Raw genomic sequence first — 19146 nt, 5'->3', positions numbered from 1 at the left:
TTTTAAAAAAAATTATTTTAAATAAATTTTTAATATCCTTTTTAAAATTTTTAATATTCTCAACATTAACTCTAATATGAACTATAAATATGATTAAGAAAAATAATTTAAAGAAACTGTTTAATTATTTTAAGTTTTTATAATTAAAATATATAAAATTTAATATAAAAACAATCTTTAATAGCCTTCAATTTTCTGATTAGTAACTTAAGAAGTAATGCTAAATAAACCATTGTGAGTTCTCTTTCATTTTTGTTCCTAAGAAAAAAATACAACTTTTACCTTTCTTTTTATTTTATTTTTTATTTGGAGTTTATCGTAAAATAAATTCCAGTGTTTAAGATAATTTCAAATCCATCTATGATTTATCTATCATATAACTAACCAACAAGGTGCTTGTACCATGCATGATAATATTTCTAAATACTGCAATTAATAATCAAAATATATATAATAAAATAAAGCTTAGGATTTAATCTTGGTGAATTGATGAGAGAAAACACATATATAATAATAATAATAATAATAATAATAATAATATATTTAAAAGTAAGAAACAAATTCATTAAGCAAATTTCTTGTGTCTCTATAAATTCAGGCACATTTTGCTGCAAATAGTAAATTTGACTTCCACAAATGCATCAAAAGATGCATGGAAGATGAGTTCCACTCTTCTGGGTTGCCCTGCCAATGCCCTGATCATAACCGTATTTCCCTGGTTGAATTCCTTTCCTTACTGGCTCCACCAAACCCTGAGATTCACAACAACCACTGTTAGCTTCACTCACCCATTAAGAAGGGCCTAGAAGTGGACATGTGCATCCATGCAATTAATCAGTTTCAGATTATCAATGCTGCAATTTGCCCATAACTAGATGTTTTACAATTCCCAATATAAGATTTTACACCATGTTAACCTATGGCTTCATTCACCACCATACATATGAGAATGAATTTTTTTGTAATTATGGTTCTTTGGGTATTCAAGCATATCCAGTAATGTTTCATCTAGCTGCAAATTATTAGTTGTTATCCAAAAGGAGGAAAGCTCGCGTCAGCGAGGCTTGATGGTGCGTATGACACAACCGTCTGGATCACTCCCAAGGAAATCAGAAGATGGAAAAGTTTTCGTTCTAGCATAGAGAGAGGGCAGGTCGTCCCTTGACATTCCAGAAGTGGAGGCCTAATAGTCTGGTAGAATCATGTCAGATTTGGGCAACATTTAAGAAACATGCTCCAATTCTTGGACTACTTCTTAAACTGATGGCCTTTTCTCTCTCTTCCTGACAACAGCTGAGGGCCAATGACATGAATTTCTTGACACATTCAGAAGGGTATGCACCCATGCTTTCATCTATGATGGAGATCAACATTCCAATTGACATGCTGCATGAACCTGTCATTCACAATAAGAGCAGCAGTCATTACGATTTGATAATGCTAACTTGAGCATAAAAGTCATGCCCCTACAAATCTCAGGCTTGCTTCAAAGGCCGTTTTCCATGCCCTAGTGTGAACATGTGGTATATAAAATGTTTGCTCTCCAAGATTGTATATTATTAAATTAACTCCATAGGACTTGCCAAAAAAATTGATTATGTATATTTAATGCAAGTCTGAGCATCCTGCTGCAACAATTGATATATACTGTAACGAAAAGGTTAAAAAAATAGATCTTGTCAAAGTGTCTCCTGAATTGCATTCTTAGAGTAAAAAATGACGAAAGCTGTTAGCTGGTGGTGGTTATGAGAAACTAGTATGTACGTCTCAAACAATGTGCCTGCCATGAGATATAGGCTGCATTCCAGTCAAGAGTTCTAGAAATACAATTCCAAAGCTATGAACATCACTCCTCTGTTAATTTGTGAGTCATGAAGTACTCTGGATCAAGGTATCCCAGCACGGTGGCAATTCATAAAGTGAGATCAGTGCGCCCGCCAACATTAAGCAGCAACACATTATAGGCAGCAGAAATATGACCGCTGCTCTGAAGTACTAGCCATCTAATAAGAAACCTAAGAAAACCTCCCACAAAAAGCAAGACAAGTATTAATTAACAGCATTTAGTCTTGCTACCATAAATGCAAACAAGGTTAGAATGGATGGAAGAAATCCAAGCAAAAATGGCTGCCAGATGACTAGGTGGGGCAGCCTTTGATGAAGGGGCTGATGATGAACTATGCAGATTTCTGTGAGCTTTCCAGAAATGGATTTATTTTTTATGATTGTACTGTAGGAATGCTTGAAGAAAACTGTTATATTACTTTTAAGACACTCCATGATACAGGGAACTAGGAAAAATACTGTTGCAATTACTCTCTATGGAAGACTTTCTTTAATAAATTAAGAACCATCAAAAACATATTTTCTACTGTAGAAATTGAGTGTGTGAAAGACACCATCTTGAGAAGCAAAACAACTTCAGCTCTATATAACACTGCACTACAATATTTTAACTTACTGGTGTGCCTTTCACAACTGTAGATATATGAGTTGCAAATTCTTCACCATTTGTTACTGGTGCCAGTTTTGAGATTCCAAAATCAGAAACTTTTGCTGTAAGCTTCGAGTCCAGTAATATGTTGTTTGCCTTAATATCTCGGTGGATTATTGGTGGATCAGCCTCAGTATGAAGGTAGAGAATACCCTTTGCCAAACCAAATGCAATATACAACCTCATAGCAAAATTTACAGGCCTCTTCAGTCTTGCTGTCATATCACACATCAATAATGTAAGTTTAGAGCAATATGCTAATGTTGATATGCTTGCCTTACAGAATCGAAATTTAGGTGAGAGTGAAATAGTAATAATATATTTTAGTTGATATTACTTTAATTGTAGAATAATGATAACAATTGGAAGTTCTATAGCTTTTGTTTTTTCCTGTTATTTTCACCTCTTTCTCATGAAAAGTAATAAAACAAAATTAATTAAAAAAAAGTGAGAAATTTAGTGTAGGACATGAGCCATCAGCACAATCTTCTATTTATGAAGTAACCGATATATTTGCTTTGAATTGTTAAACAAAACGAATCCAATCCATCACCATGGATAAGGAGCATAAATACTTATATTTACCAGCAAGAATGTTGCGAAGGGAACCATTAGGCATGAACTCGTACACCAGCATCTGCAGAACACAAAAAATATCACACATCAAATTTTGGATTTGAAGTAGACATAAAGTGCTACCAATAAAGCCTACCTGCTCATCTTCTTCATCACAATACCCAATCAATGACACCAAGTTGCGATGATGCAAGCGCGATAAGAGTTCTATTTCAGTGTAGAACTCGTTCTGACCCTGCAAAGATCCTTGCTTTGCACGTTTGATTGCCACAATTGTGCCATCAGCTAAAACACCTTTGTAAACCTTCCCATAACTTCCCTGACCGACTAGAATATTTATGCTGAAACTGCTTGTTGCTATTTCAAGTTCAACAAAACTTAATTCTTTGACACCTTCAATTTTTACTGGAATTCTTGGAACTGCATAGACACAAATTACGCGCTTGTTTCCAAATGTAAAAAGAGAAAGCAGCATAAGTTATGACAAAGTAAATGGACTAAGTTGCTTCTTGGAAACTTCGTACTTATGACAAAGTAAAGAGAAACTATTCCAGAATACTATCAATGAAATCCTCATTCTTCTCTCCCTAAATTCTATTCTTTCTCTCCTCTTCTATTTTCTTCTATTCCTTCTTCCATTTCTCTATTTCCTCTCTAATTTTTAATCTTTCTGTGATGGAGAATCTGGTTACATAACAGATTCTCTGTCACAGTCAGCTATTGTCCTTTTCCTCCCAATGAGGAAGGTGTTACATTCCATCTTTTGATGATGTAAATTAAGAACTTGTAAACTAATGCAATTTGATCATCTTGGCGAAGTAACTGGCAGGCAGATAATGGAGGGATCCTGTACATCACTTTTATTTTCAGAAATGAAAAATTGAAAGTTAAAAAACAAGAATGCCTAAGCAATGCCCAATTTTCTCATCTACCAAATCTATCAATGAAGGTATGAGGAATATTGTAATTGTAATATAGAGTCTTAAAGCAAACAAACTACTACAATCTTCCATGATTGGAGCTATCAAAAAATGGCATAGTATAAAATAGAGGGAGCTTAGGTGACATACCGCTCGAATAAGGCCAGAGGAGTGCAAAATTGAGCAGATCATAAGCGCCGTAGGTATCATTTGGTGGAATTGAAAATGTAGCAATCATGTCTATAATCCAATGAAGCTCACTTGTGATGGAACCATTATTATTGTACTCAACTCAACTCAACTCAACTAAGCCTTTGTCCCAAACCATTATTATTATATTGAGGGAAAATTTTCACATACATTGTTAGCCGAGGACCTTCTTGCCATTCAAATGAGTCTACCAGTACTTGGTAAAGATCCAAGTCAAGACTGGAGGCCATGTATATCTCAAATTGATGTTTGTAGGGGAGAAAAACTGATATGCTAGGACTTCTCAAACGTAATTCAACACCAAGAGGTGCAGCACAGAAGCAGCGAACAGGAGATTCTGGGACATTCAAAATTATAGCTGGTAGGACAAGATTGAGGATCACATATAATCATTGAGCCGCTTGAGTTGCTTGAAATTTCAGGACCCTCAACGTCTCCGCTTGTTCATCCACAGAACTGGGCTATGTTCAATTCCCTTGCTCTTGTACAAACAGGATTGCCTTGAAGCCTAAGAACCCATAGGTTAGATGTCATAGAATTGCTCATTTTTAAGTTAGAATTACTTGTTACCCAAACAATAATTGTAAGAATCATTCATACGACATTTCACAATGAAGAGAGATATTAACAGCAAGAAAACCAAGACAAAATGAAAAACTCGAAAGTAAAATATTTGAAGTACATAGTTCATGGATAGATTCTTTTCACATACTTTCTGGTGTAGGTATGTCTTATGAAGATTCAGTATTTGCATACAATATAAAAGGGAAGTAATTCATATGCAATAGCAGGCATTATGCACCAAAGTTTTCAAGGAAAGTCCCAAGCTCAGCATAGTGGACACATACCATCCAGATAGGGAAAAATCAATAGCATGGTATGCATGCTTGCAATTTTGACCACATTGCCCAACACACAGTCATCGACTTCGAACATTCTGTTGGTCTTTTACTATGGTAAAAAGCTGATCCCTGGGGTACCTAACATCCTTTATATGGAACACACTTGTACACAAAGAATCTTGAAAATCCACTTGGAAAAGGATAAAAGGAGGGTGGGAAACTATGTTATAACAGTTTGATGATGGACGCATCATTCATTTGTTACATTTAACAGTGCAACTTCAAACATTCTATATGCAACGATGAATGCACTTATACTTGGTTTAAGGCACTGAAAAAATAAAAGTTCAAGAAAAGTGTAGAAGGAGGTAGTGAGAGGAGACATCAGTGCCTAAGGTTTGAGGCAATAACTAGGCTGACAGTGTTATATTTTCAAGCTTGAACAATCAATACTGTAGCTTTGTCAAATTCAGATTAGAGACAAGGACTGGAGTGATAACAAAGAAGGTCGTACGTTCAAAATTAAAATAAAATAAAAAATCTAATGAACCATATGAAGTGATGATACAGAACTAGAAGGAAACAAGTACATGAATAAAGCTCACTTGATGCTAATATTTGAAGGAGGATTCAGCAAGCCAGAAATATTTGAAAGCAGATTGTTCTCGAAATCCCTGCAAGTTTAAATAGAATACACCGAACTAGGCAAGTCATGATGTTCAACGTCACCCCAAAAAACAATTAAATTCACAGAATAAAGGATATGCAGGTATCATAAAAAGTTTATTTCCATCAAGTCTTACAAGGTGAGTGTATCTGCCGCCCCAAATTCCATATTCTGCCAGATAATAGTGGGAATATTACCACTTAATGAATTGTTATCAAGTAACCTGCAGCAAAATATGAGCTTTGGTATCATAATAATAAGATCTTAATTAGCATCCTGTTATGCATTATGCTTCATCATACAGAGTACAGACTCTATAGATACAATCAATCAACCTGAGAAAGATTAAGTCTCTGTATCCAAGACTTTTAGGGGATGGTGAAGGGAATATCAAGGGTTGACTACTTAACCTACTATTCTATAAAACAGGCACTTTCCCTTTGAGCTGTTAGCCCAATGGCCAGTATCTCAAGCATCTATAAAAGCTTAAAGTAACTACAACAAAAATTGAAGAATGCATGACAAAAACAATAAGCAAATACTGAGTGAAGAAATAAATGTTTTTGGTCTTACAGGTCCTGGAGAGAAGGAAGGCCTGAAAATTTTGAGGGGATAGATCCATTAAGCATATTTTTGGATAAATCACTGCAACCATAAGAAACATGATAAATTACATTGATCATGCCAAAATGAGAAAAGATTACTACAATAAAAGCAACAGTTAACCATCTGAAGATAACATGCATATATGCATCTATAAACATATTATTTCATACATCACAATCCCATTAAAGTTGAAGGCAGGTCCTGTAGTTTGTTCCTGGCATTTCCGTAGACTCTTCCGTCAAACCTGCTTTTGCCATAATATGTATATTAGAGTTAGTTCATGTATCTGTTCTGTGAGTGGCTGAGTGCTAGGTTTGTTTTTTAAGTATTTCTAGTTATCAGACATGAAATTCTATTACCTCTATTGAAAGATAATATCATGTTATCATACACTGAATCTGCATTCTTTGTTCCTTCTATGATATCTAAATGATTTCTTCAGTTAATCTCACTTTCTGATAACTTTAAATTTAAGTTACTTCAGTTTTTATATGGTGATTTAAAGGAAAATCAGAAAAACAAAAATCTCAATTTTAGTATTAGCCACTGTAGTATACTACATACTTTCTCTAGTCTCAATATAGTTTTTCACTATTTTATGGTCATTTACATGTTTTCTCCTTAGGTTATTGGTGCATTATTGGTACAAGAGAACCATATACCAAAACAGTAACTGATAAATATTTTATCAAAATGCAATAATGAAAAAAATTATTGTTATATTGCTTCATACGCATGCTAACCAGGAACTTTACCACGCACACCCACATAGACAGAGGTCAAGCTAAACAAAACTATTTTTGGACTTCAACAATCACTTACATAGTTGTTATGTTACTGGAAAGCTTATTTGTTGGTATGTTTCCACTAAACTGGTTCAAGCTTAGATCCCTGAAAGATGTTTAACTATACATAAGATAAAAACAACAATATGAATGGTATAATATGTGATTTGGCAACCACATTATAGAACCATTGTTTTCTACTCATAAAGAATTTTGCCAATCCCAAAGGAGAGGAATGGCAAATGATATGTCAAATATGACTAGATTTGGCAACTCAAGTGTAAGATACTGGCAGCAGTGAATAGTAACAGGCCACATGCACAAGGCATTTATGAAAACATTATTATCATTTAAAAGAAAGTGATTCTCGGACTTACAGGTAAAGAAGGCCCCTTATGCGGCTTAGATCAGGAATTTCTCCTTCCAAGTTACAGTTCCTAAGACTCCTATCAAGTTGAAGGGAATAGCATCAAGAAACTACAAGTAAAAGAAACAAGAAAATATCTTTTTCCCCAAAAAGAATCATCAAGAAGTTACAAGACAAAGTGATTTTATACTATTGATGTAAAGCATTTAACAGTTTACTTCACAATGAATGAAGTAAGAACCGTATGCAAACAAACATACAAATGGAGAAAGAGAGTATGGGGAAAATTGATCACAATCTGGACTAAAACAATAGAAAATTGATCTAACTTAATGGCCCATTATCTTAAACACATTCCAACTTAAAAATTTTAAAATTCTAAAAAGTGTTAAAATTTGATTTGTTTGATTGGTCATTATCCTTAACTTCCCAAAAAAATTAAATCACTTAAATTTTGTTTGGTTAGTGTAATTTAGCTAATAATTTTTTATTTATTTATCAAGATATCAGTTTATTCACAGGAGATTAATTCATTTAAAATTTATAATTATCCCTTCTAATAATATTTTATTTAAAAATTATATTTGGATTCCCTTCTTAAAAATATAATACGTCTTATCACTATAATTAACATTTATTAATTTTAGTCGAAAAATCTTTATTTCCTAATAAATATGAAAATTTAGTTTATTTAATTAATATTTTATCTTAATTTTCTGAAAATTCAATGAATGTTATTTCCTTTACTTTTTTAAAGTACAATTTACTTAATCTCATAAAATTACTTATTAAAAAGTGAAAATTAAAGAATTTGGATAAAAAAAAGGATTGAATTTAATGATGTAAGTAGCTACTAGCTAGCTAGGTCCTTCGGAAAAGGGTGGGTCAACAAAAACCAAGAAGGAATATAGAGATTTGCAGAGGACAGATAAGAAAATAAAAAATAAAAATAAAAGGAAATAAAATGTGCGTCCTTGTCATCTAATAATTGCTCCTTTAGTTGAGTTCCGTGCCACAACTGCCGTTTCACTCCACACTCGCTGACTATAGCACTGCGTTCTCTTTTGTCTCTACCATACATCGTCTTAGATTTCTTACTATTAACGGAACTGCCACCTCCACTCAATTAAGTATAATCATTTATTTTTAGGTTATTTTAATAGGAAGGTAATAAAATAAAATATTCAGTCAACTATGTTCTAATTTTTATCCTGTTGATTCATTGCCTTCAGCCACGAATCAATTTCAATTCAAACTATGCTAAAAAAATTTAAATAAAAGGGTATTGTAGTTTAACGTATTTAATTTTCAAACGATCAATTAATATGACTTTTAAATTAAAAATAATTAGTGAATAATTGCAAATATTAATGATTAAATAGTAATTATTTCAAGTATTAATAATGCAAAATGAAGAATACAAAGGAGGAGCTATTTGTGCCCCGTAACGTCCAGAAGGACTGAATTTGGAAATTTTAAATTATCCTTATCATGTTATGCACAGTAAATTCTTTGTCGCGATATATTAGCACGTTAAAGATAAGATTTTTAAAGTAACGTCAAAAGCAAAGGAAGGAGTGACACAGTCAGTGAAGAGTGATTTTAGAGCTTAGCTTTGTTTAGAAGGAAGAGAACACTTGTCTGAGTCTGAGAGTCCTCATGGTAAATGAACATCCATGGCGAGGCTATTTATGTAAATTGAGTAATAGTATTCACATTCCTTCCATCATCTCTCCCGTGAACTGAGTTAAATGTTTCAGATATCGTCTTCTTTTTGTTCTTAAGAGAAAGGAGAGAAATGTTTTCTGAGAATCCTTTCTCTTCTACTAAGCGCTCTCCTACTCCTAAGTTCTCCAACTCCTTCACCACTCGGTACTCATCTCTCTCTTTCTGTATATATATGAATAGACAGTGTTCACGTGCTTATATATTGACTGGTGCAACATTTCTTGTGTGTTCTCTTCTGTAATGTGGCTCTGTTCTTTATTTCTTGAGGGGTTTGCTGATTATGGAATTTAAGGATAAGGTTTGCACTAGAATCTTATAAGGACATCTGTAACTTGTCGTGTGCTGTTGGAGGTATTCTTCTAAATGGAATTGAATTATATCTTGTTGACTGATGCTCTTTTTTTTCCCTGTTAAATTAAGTCTAATGGATGATATTTAAAGGAATATATGTTCTCTTTGTCCATTGAAAATATGCTTGATTAATTTTCTCTTTCATTTTCCTTTTCAATTTCTCACTTGTATTTACTGCATTGATTATTTCAAAGTTTTTCCGGGCCTAGTAAATTAACAATTCGCCTTTCCTGGTTGCCTCATTGTTATGTTCTTGTTTTTTCCAGTTAGTGCTTTAGTTTGTTGTGATCACCGCAATGAAAAAATGATTAGTAAAAAAAATTTAAGAGGAGGAGGATACCCAGATCTCATACTTTATTAACATCTAGGGATGTGAACGATTCCAATTCTGTAATTTCATGCTTTAAGATTTGGTCCTGTGATGGATATTCATGAGCTCTCTGTGAATATGTTTGTCTTTTACTTTGAAAATGCTCCTACTTGTTGTTTTTCTTTCATACAGAATCTTCTCAGATGTGGCAGGGGACATTACGATTGTTGTGGATGGGGATTCATTTCTGCTGCACAAGGTTAGTTCTTCTTTCAATTCAGACTTTAGTAATGGAATCAATGTCTGCTTCAAAGCATGTCAGCAAATGTTTATCTTTGATAAGATTTAGCTGACTATTCTTGTTCACTGCAGTTTCCCCTCGTGTCTCGAAGTGGGAAGATTCGGAAAATGGTTGCAGATGTCAAGGACTCAAATGTTTCAAAATTGGACCTTCACAACTTACCAGGTGGACCTCATACATTTGAACTTGCCATGAAATTCTGTTATGGCATGAACTTTGAGATCACACCTGCAAATGTTGCCCATCTGCGCTGTGCTGCAGAATACTTGGAAATGACAGAAGATTACACGGAAGAAAACCTCATTGAGCGTACAGAGGTTTATTTGAATGATGTTGTGGTTCAGAGTCTTGAGAAGTCTGTGGAAGTACTATCTACTTGTGAGATGCTACCTTCCATAGCAGAGGTGGTGGGAATTCCAAATAGATGTATTGAGGCCATTGCCATAAATGCTTGCAAGGAGCAGTTAGTATCTGGATTGTCTCGGCTAGATTGCGATGGTGAATCTGCAGAACTTAAGAGTGGTTGCATTGAGTGGTGGATTGAAGATCTCTCAGTACTAAAGATTGAATATTATCAAAGAGTTATCTGTGCCATGGAAAGGGTTGGTGTTCGACCCGACAGTATTGTTGCCTCTTTAATGCATTATGCCCAGACATCAATAAAGGGAATTGGGAAATATCAAATTTGGAATCCAGCAAAGACAAAACCAAGCCCTAGCATGGCGGAAAATGATCAGAGCACGATCGTGGAAACTATTGTGAGTCTTATGCCAACAGAAAAGAGCGCTTCCATTCCGCTGAGTTTTCTGTTTGGGATGTTAAGGATGGCAATCATGTTAGACGCAGCTATTGCATGTAGACTTGAACTCGAAAGGAGAATTGCTTTTCGTTTGGAAATGGTTTCACTAGATGATCTTCTCATACCATCTGTCCAGAGTGGGGATTCATTATTTGATGTTGATGCCATCTATCGGATACTGGTCAATTTCCTGCAGCGGATTGAAGAAGAAAATGTAGTTTGTGGGTATGAATCTGAAAGCCTTGGATCTCCAGGCCATGGTTCACTGTTGAAAGTAGGAAAGCTTATTGATGCATATCTAGCAGAAATTGCGCCAGATCCATATTTGAGTTTGCAGAAATTTATTGCCATGATTGAGATACTGCCTGATTATGCTCGTGTGATCGATGACGGGCTTTACAGAGCAATTGACATATATTTGAAGGTATAATTTTCAAGTAAATGACTTGATCCTACTAATAACATCTTACAGATTACTGCTTTAAATTTCTGAGCCAAAACCTCATGTTTATTCCCCTGTTTTTGTTCTTCATTTTCTTATGTAGGCTCATCCAATTTTATCCGAACATGACTGTAAGAAGCTCTGCAAGTTCATAGACTGCCAAAAGCTGTCTCAAGAAGCATGCAATCATGCTGCACAGAATGATCGACTGCCAGTACAAATGACAGTGAGAGTGCTCTATTTCGAGCAACTCCGATTAAAGAATGCCGTGTCTGGAAATTCTGGAGATGAGTTTCTATCTCAGAAGATAAGCAGTGGTGTACCTAGTGCAGCCATGTCTCCTAGAGATAATTATGCTTCTCTACGGAGGGAGAATCGAGAACTCAAACTTGAAATATCAAGAATGCGAGTGAGGCTAAGCGAACTGGAGAAGGAACAGATGTATATGAAACAAGGGATGATAGTCAAGTCAGGACATGGAAAAACATTTTTCACCTCACTTTCTAAAGGGATTGGAAGGATTGGAATTTTCAGCAGTCCGGCCGGTGGGAGGCCGCAAAAATCCAGTCGAAAATCTCGGGGTTCGGAAGGAAAACCTGGTCGGAGTCGGAGGCATTCTGTGTCTTAGGTTGAGCTATAAAATACGGTGCATCAAATTCAATCGTCCTAAAATGGAATTTACTAATGTAAACTCTAATATTATTGAATTAATATTTTTTTATTTCTTATTTCACTCATTTTCTTATTGAATTCGAAAAGAAAATCCTTCAATAATCCACCTTCAACAATCCATCAAAATCACAGAAAGATAGGACTTTGCCATATAAGTAATATGCTAAGTTGACTTCCATTATTATGGTATTACATGTTTTCTGACCGGAAAAGCAGAGAAAATTAAAAAAAAAAAGTATATTTTGATCATTTTAGAGATCAAAATAACAAGTATTCCACTGAGTTAATTCATCAGGGGACGAAGTACATGGGATTGGGGAGCTTAAAGGTCCTGTTGCCCGAAAATTCTCCTTGTAGGTCACTCCACTGGTCGCCCACATTCCCCCATATCCTATACCCTTCTCCTACTAGTTGCTTTCTAATATCTGATTTGTATGCAACTGCACTTTGCCCTTTGTACGATGCCGTTCTGAGAGATTAAGGCAATTAAAAAAAAAATGTATACATTAGTCAATGTCTACGTATAACAGTGCTTAAATGGATAATCATGGTCATCAGCATGCTTGAAGTCAAGCGATCCCCAAATAAAGTTACCAATGTTATATGTTAGGGGAAATATATATATATATATATATATATATATATATATATATATATATATATATAAAAGAAAACTAAACTTATAAAATTTTTGCAATTTTATCATAAATTAAAAAAATTATCAATTAAATTTGATACTCTTTATGCCCGATAAATCCGTTAATGAACTAATGGAAATGAAATTTCAGATGTGTTTAACCCCAATTAATCCTATTTAAACCCTAATTACGTTTAATTATATACCCAAATTCTCAATTTACACAAAAAAGTAATTTGCTTTCCACATCAATTGGCAACATTTTGAGTTGCATTCTAGGTGAGGATTGATCTTTGACAGCATATGTTGGTCTGATCAAGCTCTTCGCCCCTGCAACTTTTCCTGTCCCCCCCATCTCTTCCACCTTACCCTTTGGACTGATCTTCCTTTTATTCTATTCTTTTTTATTTCAATTAATTAGATTTAATTAGGGCTAAATTGGGTTAATTAGGGGTGAAGGACATTTGACGTGGCATTTCTATTAGCTCCTTAATAGCCTTTTGACAATAGGGCGTAATTAGACAAACATAAACAGTACAAAGTTTAAATGGTAATTATTATTAATACTAGAGGATTGCTTCACCACCTACCTCAAAAATAATCGTTCATAGCCAATGAATCCTTGATTATGCAAATTATGGATAGTGGCTTGGCCAAGAGTTTGGTCTCTGCCAGTGACGATGAATACCTTAAAACCACTCTCAACCAGGACCTGGAACAGTCTAAACACAGCAGGAATAGCTGTGCACCTTTCCTTCAATACCCATGCCTTGAAAGCAGCCGGATCGTATGGATCACACCTACAACACTCCAAATTTACACAATATCACCATTTATCATTGCCCTTATCAAAGACTTCATTCAACCTGATGAATTTTAATTTAGCAGTAAAAAGAAATTAATTGGATTGAATTTTTATAAAATTTTAATTTTCAAAAAAGTGTTAATTTGTCTTCACCACCTCTCCCTCTTTTTTTAAAAAAAAAAAAAAATTAAAGCATTTGACCATGCACATATATGTGGTATACGTACCCATATCTCTTTCCCTTGTAATAAAAGATATTGGAGAGGCAAGTGTCATCAACGTCAAGAATCCAGGCATCCATACCATCGCCGGAGAGAACAATCCCACTCACATAGCTCAAAATCTGCTCTGTAATTAAGTCAATGTCCCTATCATATTGCCCACCCACCATGTAAGCTTCAACATAGTGCAAGCATCGAGCAGGGACAGTCCACCATCCTCGCACATTATTGGCCTCCACTGCCAACCTCCAGCTGAGGCAATAATTATTATTAGCTGCATCCGGTGCAACGATTGCCCTGCAAGGCTTGAGGCCCTCGGCCGCCTTGGAGAAGATTGCTAAGAAGAAAAGGATCATTAGCTCCTGTAAGCGGTGCCCCATTGCCTTGAACATAATACGCAGTTGTAGATCCTACACGAAAGAATATCAGTTCAAATTGTCTGGAAGGGAGGAGAAAAACTGAAGAAAACTTAAGAGTTGTGAATTATTCATTCGTGTACATAAAATTAAATTCTGCAATCGATTATATATCATGATCAGTAGTACAGAGTCTTTAAGTCCACTTGTCTTTCTTGTAGAATTTTAGAACGTGGATTATCCTATAAATTGACTTGACGCAACCAAAACACACGTTATTATAAGGAAAATTAATTTTTAATTATTTTTTAATTTAGAAAAAATTCTTATCTAAATTCTAATTTATGATTGATCTGTAAGATTAGATTCATATGGTTGGATCCATATATTTGTATTTTAAATCAATAAATTAGGTTCAAATAAGTTTTTCACTTTAATTTGCATTAATTTTCTTCCTCTTTTAAAAGTATAAGTCTAAAAAAAAAAGGAAAAATATTCATTTTGAATATTTCAACGATAACAATGATAGATGTATTACCTTTATAGTGATAGTAGTCTAAGATAAAAAAATAAAATAAAATAAAAAAATTCCATTGATTGCTTGACAAATCTTAAACAGTACAATCTAGATTTCACTTTATTTTCCATCATAAATTAAAAAAATAATTTAATTAATGTTGATAATAATTACATCTCTTAATTTGAACAAGTTTTAAACATCTAATTTCCTCTCTTATAAGAAAAAAAAATTATAAGGCAATTACTAGCTATAGATTAAAGGCCTAAATTACCCAAAAAAAAAAATTCTAAAAATTATGTTTTTAAGTTAATTAATTTTAGTTTCACTTTCTAATTTTGTCATTATTTCATATCTTTATTTTATTGTTTGAATATGTAAGTATAAAATTTTCATACCGAAAAAAGATAAAATAAGTGAAAGAAATATAAGTGAGAATGACCCATTACCTTAAGATTTTAGATTGGATGTGGTGTCAAGCTCATGAGTATATTCTTTCACAAAACTCATCAAAAAGAATTATCTCTAGGCACTTTGAGTTCCCTAGATCTTTAACAAGTGATATTAGAGTTGATGGTTTAGCAAGGACGAATATGAAAACGGTGGTCGGTGATTCCTATGGTGCTCTGACACCCGGATGGAAAGAGAAGACTCCTGATAGACCCAATGGAGCAAGAAGACACTCTTTTGGAGAAAAACAGACCAATGGAGTAAAAACTCTAGGTACAAGTGATGGCTCAAGCGTAGCTCATGGAGATGCATGCTTAAGTGGGTTTGGTAGAGTAATTGGGGCTCTTAGTGACATTGTAATACTCAAATTAAAAAAAAAAAAAAAAAGCTTCCGTTTGAGGGTGCTCTTAAAGGTGCATACTTGAATGGTTTTGGTGGAGTAAGGACTCTTGGTGACGTCATAATACTCAAGTTAGAAAAAATAAAGGATTCCATTCGCAGGGGAGCAAGCTCAATAAATCCAATGTAAAAGATATTCACACTTTAGGGGGAAATTGTTGGGAATATACAAGTGTGAAATTCTCATATCGAAAAAAGGTGGGATAAGTGAAAGATATATAAGTGAAAATGACTCATAGACCTATTACCTTAAGGTTTTGAGTTAGACGTGGTGTCAAACTCATAAGTGTGTTCTTTTATAAGGCTTATCAAGAAGGATCATCTTCAAGTGCTTTGAGCTCCTTTAATGTCTAACAAGCCATATCAGAGATGGTTTGGCAAGGACAAGTGTGGAAACGGTCTCGTAGTGCTCTAACACATAAATGGAAGAGTCAAGAGATGAGTCCAATGAAGCAGGAAAGCACTCTCTAGGATAAGAGTAGATGGAGTAGAGACTTTTAGTACATGTGATAATACTAACGTGGCTCTTAAAGGTGCATGGTCAAGTGGATTTGGTGGAGTAATTGGACTCTTAGTAACACTTTAATACTTGAATTAAGAAAAAATGCTAGGGGAGATTGCTGAAAATATGAAAGAGCGGAATTCTCACATTAGAAAAAGAATGGATAAGTGAGAAAAATATAAAAGGGAATGACTCGTTACCTAAAGGTTTTGAATTATATGTGGTATCAAGTTTATGAGTGTATTGTTTCACAAGGGTTATCAAGAAAAATTTTTCATAGGCATTTTAGACTCTCAAAAGTTTATTGATGTGTAATCATGATGCAATGCAATGACATATTATATAATGACGTCTCCTAAATAAAACATATTGTCATGTGTTGATCGTTACAATATTGATCATACAGTATTTTCCTAATGTATATAATAATTGATGTTTAATTATTTTATTCTCTGATCTAGACTTGCAATTTCTATATATTATTAAGGGTATTCAATATATTAACAGGATGAATTTAGTAAAAAAAAATTAAAATTGATCGAGACTTGAAAATTTTTAAGATATTATTAAAAAAAATTAAATTAAGATTCTGAAATTATCCACATCAATTTATAAAATTAAATCCACAAGCCGACAGTTGAATTTGAGTGGAAATTTGTTGATGGAAAATATTGGGATTGATATATGTTTGTCGGTAGCTATATATTGATGGAATATATTACCAGTGGGAGCAATAAAGGACAGAAGATATGAGGATTAAGGAATAAAAAATCATTATCTCGTAGAAACTTATGGGGAAAAAATAAATAAATTGACTCCATTTCTCCAAGTTTTTTTATTTTCTATTATAATAAATAGTGACCTAATTATTGGCTTTTTTTATTAAAATATTTAATTTTAATGTATTAAATCATAAAATATCAAATATTTTTTTTTCTATTTTGAAACTTTTAATTGAAAATTTAAATTTAAAAAATGGATTTATTTCAATATACATAATAATTCAACATCAACATATTGAATTGGTTAAAATAAGAATATCTCAAATAAAAAAAATAAAGAAATATATGGATAATAGATTAAATAAAAAAAATTTTATGCATAAAAAAAATCTTTAAAAAGAATTGAAGGAAAATTTTTTAAAATTTTATTTTAATATTTTTAATAAATAAAAACTGATTGATTATTTAATTATTTACGTTGTTATTGATTTGAAGTGAAGTTAGAAGGTAGGAGCGGGTATATTTCCAAGCAATGAACGAAGGAAGATTTAAGAACAAGCCAATCCTAAAAACAATATAAATATAAAAATCTTTTAATACTAAGCACAAAGTAACTCTTCCATATTTTTTCTTAACGAAAATTTTCCAAAGGGAAGCTTCCGCGGCGTGCACAAGCTGAAAGAGAACTGATTCAATGCCGTATGCCGACGAATCTTTTACTGGTTCAAATTCAATGCATTTGTACATCTAAAAGCTTTAGCTGTCGACAATGTTTTGAGAATACAGCACAATTATAATAGTCTTTAGAAAGCGAAAGTTACCTAATGGACTCGCAAGTGTTGCCTACCGAAAGCTCCCCACGCAAATCGATCGGGCCAATTCATTACCATCGTGACACAAGGGAGCTGAATTTGTTTAATCTTGGTGATTCCACATTTCGTGAAGATGCGTGAAGGGAAAGTGAAATGGAAGCGGTCTGGTGCTGCTCTTAACAGGCAATGAAGTTGATCTAACACCAATGGGTATTTATAGGAAAGTACAATAAAGAATTTTTACTTAAATCAACTTCACCATAAACTAAAAAATAAACATATGACTGAATTTAAGTAAAAAAAATTCAATAATAATAAAATATTAATTTATAAATTTTAAAAATAAATTTACCTACTTATTTATATATTTTTAAATTTATAAACTTAAAAAAATAATAATAAGTCGAAGAAAATAATTTTTTATTTTAATATTTATAAATTTTATATTTATTAATTAATTTAATTAAATATTTTATTATATTAATTTTATTTAATTTTTAAAATTTTATTATATATCTTATTTAATATTATTTTTAGTGTATATAATACACGTGTATATAAATTATGAGGTGGGTGCGGTGCGGGTGGCGTCAGATGGCACGCAGAAAGAGCCATGACTGACTACAAGGAAATTAGGCAGGGCCCTTCTCTGCCAGAGGCTTTATGGGATGAGAAATTAAGAAGCAAGGAGACTGGTTCTGGAGCAAAATCCTAAAGTGGGGAAGGAGTCAGAGCCCATCAACCATCCAAAGTGGAGTCAGTGAATCGTACCTTAACCTCTCTAACTCGCGTTTGGTTGCAGGACCCTGCCTTTTATTTCATTTACTTTAGTAATTGATCATGTCCACACTACAATGAGTAGACCATTAACTCTACCAGATCTCAGCAGTCAGCTCATTCAATTAATCAACAAATCCAATATAATTAGTGTCTTCAAATGTGTGAGATAGTGGGAAGTTACGAGACTGACTATATGATTTCGTTTCCAAATAATGCACCTGGCAAAATGGCCATTGGTCCAAAATGGCCACAATTGCTGACTATAGGAATAAAGTTTATAAAAAATCTTGTGCCATTACAATTCAGGTTCCAGGTGCCATCACCCCCTCACACCCACCAATACATATCCTACAATCTGCGGCCACCTACCCGCACCATCACTATCCTCTCACTTTTCTCCATCGACCATCAATGCTGACGGTGTTCTTATGAAAATTTCACATCCATCAGCTTTTAACATGTTTAAAATTTAAAATTTTTTAATTAAATTTGTGCGTAAATGGAGATAAAATTATAAATAAACATTATACCTAATATATAATTTTTTTATTTTTTATATTTAATAAACAATGGAATGAGGCATTGGCTATAATAGGGTTGGGTATTATTTGATTTAAACTAAATAAATCGAATTGAATTAAGTTAATTCAATTTAATTTAATTCGATTTTATATTATAAAAATTTTAATTATTTCGTTTGGTTTGATATTGAAGAAAAAAAAATTAATTAAATCAAACTAAATAGTTTTATTAATTTTTAAATTGATTTATTTTTATGAAGAATTTATGAATTATATGTAATTTTATATATATAATTTGTTCAATTTCATTGATTAATGGTTATTAGGTTCAAACCAATGTTAAAATTAGATTAG

General features: G+C 33.2%; 2 protein-coding genes and 1 pseudogene across 4 annotated transcripts; 1 reads left to right on the top strand and 2 right to left on the bottom strand.

Moving 5' to 3' along the window:
* Positions 1-1054: 1054 nt before the first annotated feature.
* LOC110667648 (probable LRR receptor-like serine/threonine-protein kinase At5g37450) lies at positions 1055-8548 on the bottom strand (annotated as a pseudogene).
* A 512-nt stretch (positions 8549-9060) lies between these two features.
* On the top strand, positions 9061-12131 carry LOC110667754 (BTB/POZ domain-containing protein At3g08570). 2 transcript variants are annotated; one of them, XM_021828719.2, is made up of 4 exons: positions 9061-9339; positions 10049-10115; positions 10229-11380; positions 11502-12131. In XM_021828719.2, the coding sequence occupies exons 1-4, from the start codon at positions 9266-9268 to the stop codon at positions 12024-12026; spliced, it is 1818 nt and encodes a 605-aa protein (XP_021684411.2). In that variant the 5' UTR covers positions 9061-9265; the 3' UTR covers positions 12027-12131. The 2 variants fall into 2 exon arrangements, with proteins under 2 accessions (XP_021684411.2, XP_058002464.1); XM_058146481.1 differs by lacking the exon at positions 9061-9339 and adding an exon at positions 9363-9546.
* An 89-nt stretch (positions 12132-12220) lies between these two features.
* LOC110667755 (acid phosphatase 1) lies at positions 12221-17661 on the bottom strand. 2 transcript variants are annotated; one of them, XM_021828720.2, is made up of 4 exons: positions 17501-17661; positions 13740-14143; positions 13298-13507; positions 12221-12539 (listed from the first exon to the last, which is right to left on the bottom strand). In XM_021828720.2, exons 2-4 carry the CDS (start codon positions 14123-14125, stop codon positions 12362-12364), a joined length of 774 nt encoding a protein of 257 aa, XP_021684412.1. In that variant the 5' UTR covers positions 14126-14143; positions 17501-17661; the 3' UTR covers positions 12221-12361. The 2 variants fall into 2 exon arrangements, with proteins under 2 accessions (XP_021684412.1, XP_058002465.1); XM_058146482.1 differs by lacking the exon at positions 17501-17661 and having other exon boundaries at positions 13740-14248.
* Between the last annotated feature and the right edge of the window lie 1485 nt (positions 17662-19146).

This window comes from Hevea brasiliensis, chromosome 5 (genome assembly GCF_030052815.1).
Source record: "Hevea brasiliensis isolate MT/VB/25A 57/8 chromosome 5, ASM3005281v1, whole genome shotgun sequence".
Lineage (NCBI taxonomy): Eukaryota > Viridiplantae > Streptophyta > Magnoliopsida > Malpighiales > Euphorbiaceae > Hevea > Hevea brasiliensis.
Note: the sequence above shows the minus strand (reverse complement) of the source record. Positions and strands in the feature narration are given on the sequence as shown.

Coding starts and splice junctions, on each gene's coding strand:
- LOC110667754 (XM_021828719.2), top strand. CDS start 9,266: ATGTTTTCTGAGAATCCTTTCTCTTCTACTAAGCGCTCTCCTACTCCT. Junction 10,116..10,228: donor ATTCATTTCTGCTGCACAAG/GTTAGTTCTTCT, acceptor TGTTCACTGCAG/TTTCCCCTCGTGTCTCGAAG. Junction 11,381..11,501: donor CAATTGACATATATTTGAAG/GTATAATTTTCA, acceptor TTTCTTATGTAG/GCTCATCCAATTTTATCCGA.
- LOC110667755 (XM_021828720.2), bottom strand. CDS start 14,125: ATGTTCAAGGCAATGGGGCACCGCTTACAGGAGCTAATGATCCTTTTC. Junction 13,508..13,739: donor TACAAGGGAAAGAGATATGG/GTACGTATACCA, acceptor GGAGTGTTGTAG/GTGTGATCCATACGATCCGG. Junction 12,540..13,297: donor TATGAACGATTATTTTTGAG/GTAGGTGGTGAA, acceptor TTAATCTCTCAG/AACGGCATCGTACAAAGGGC.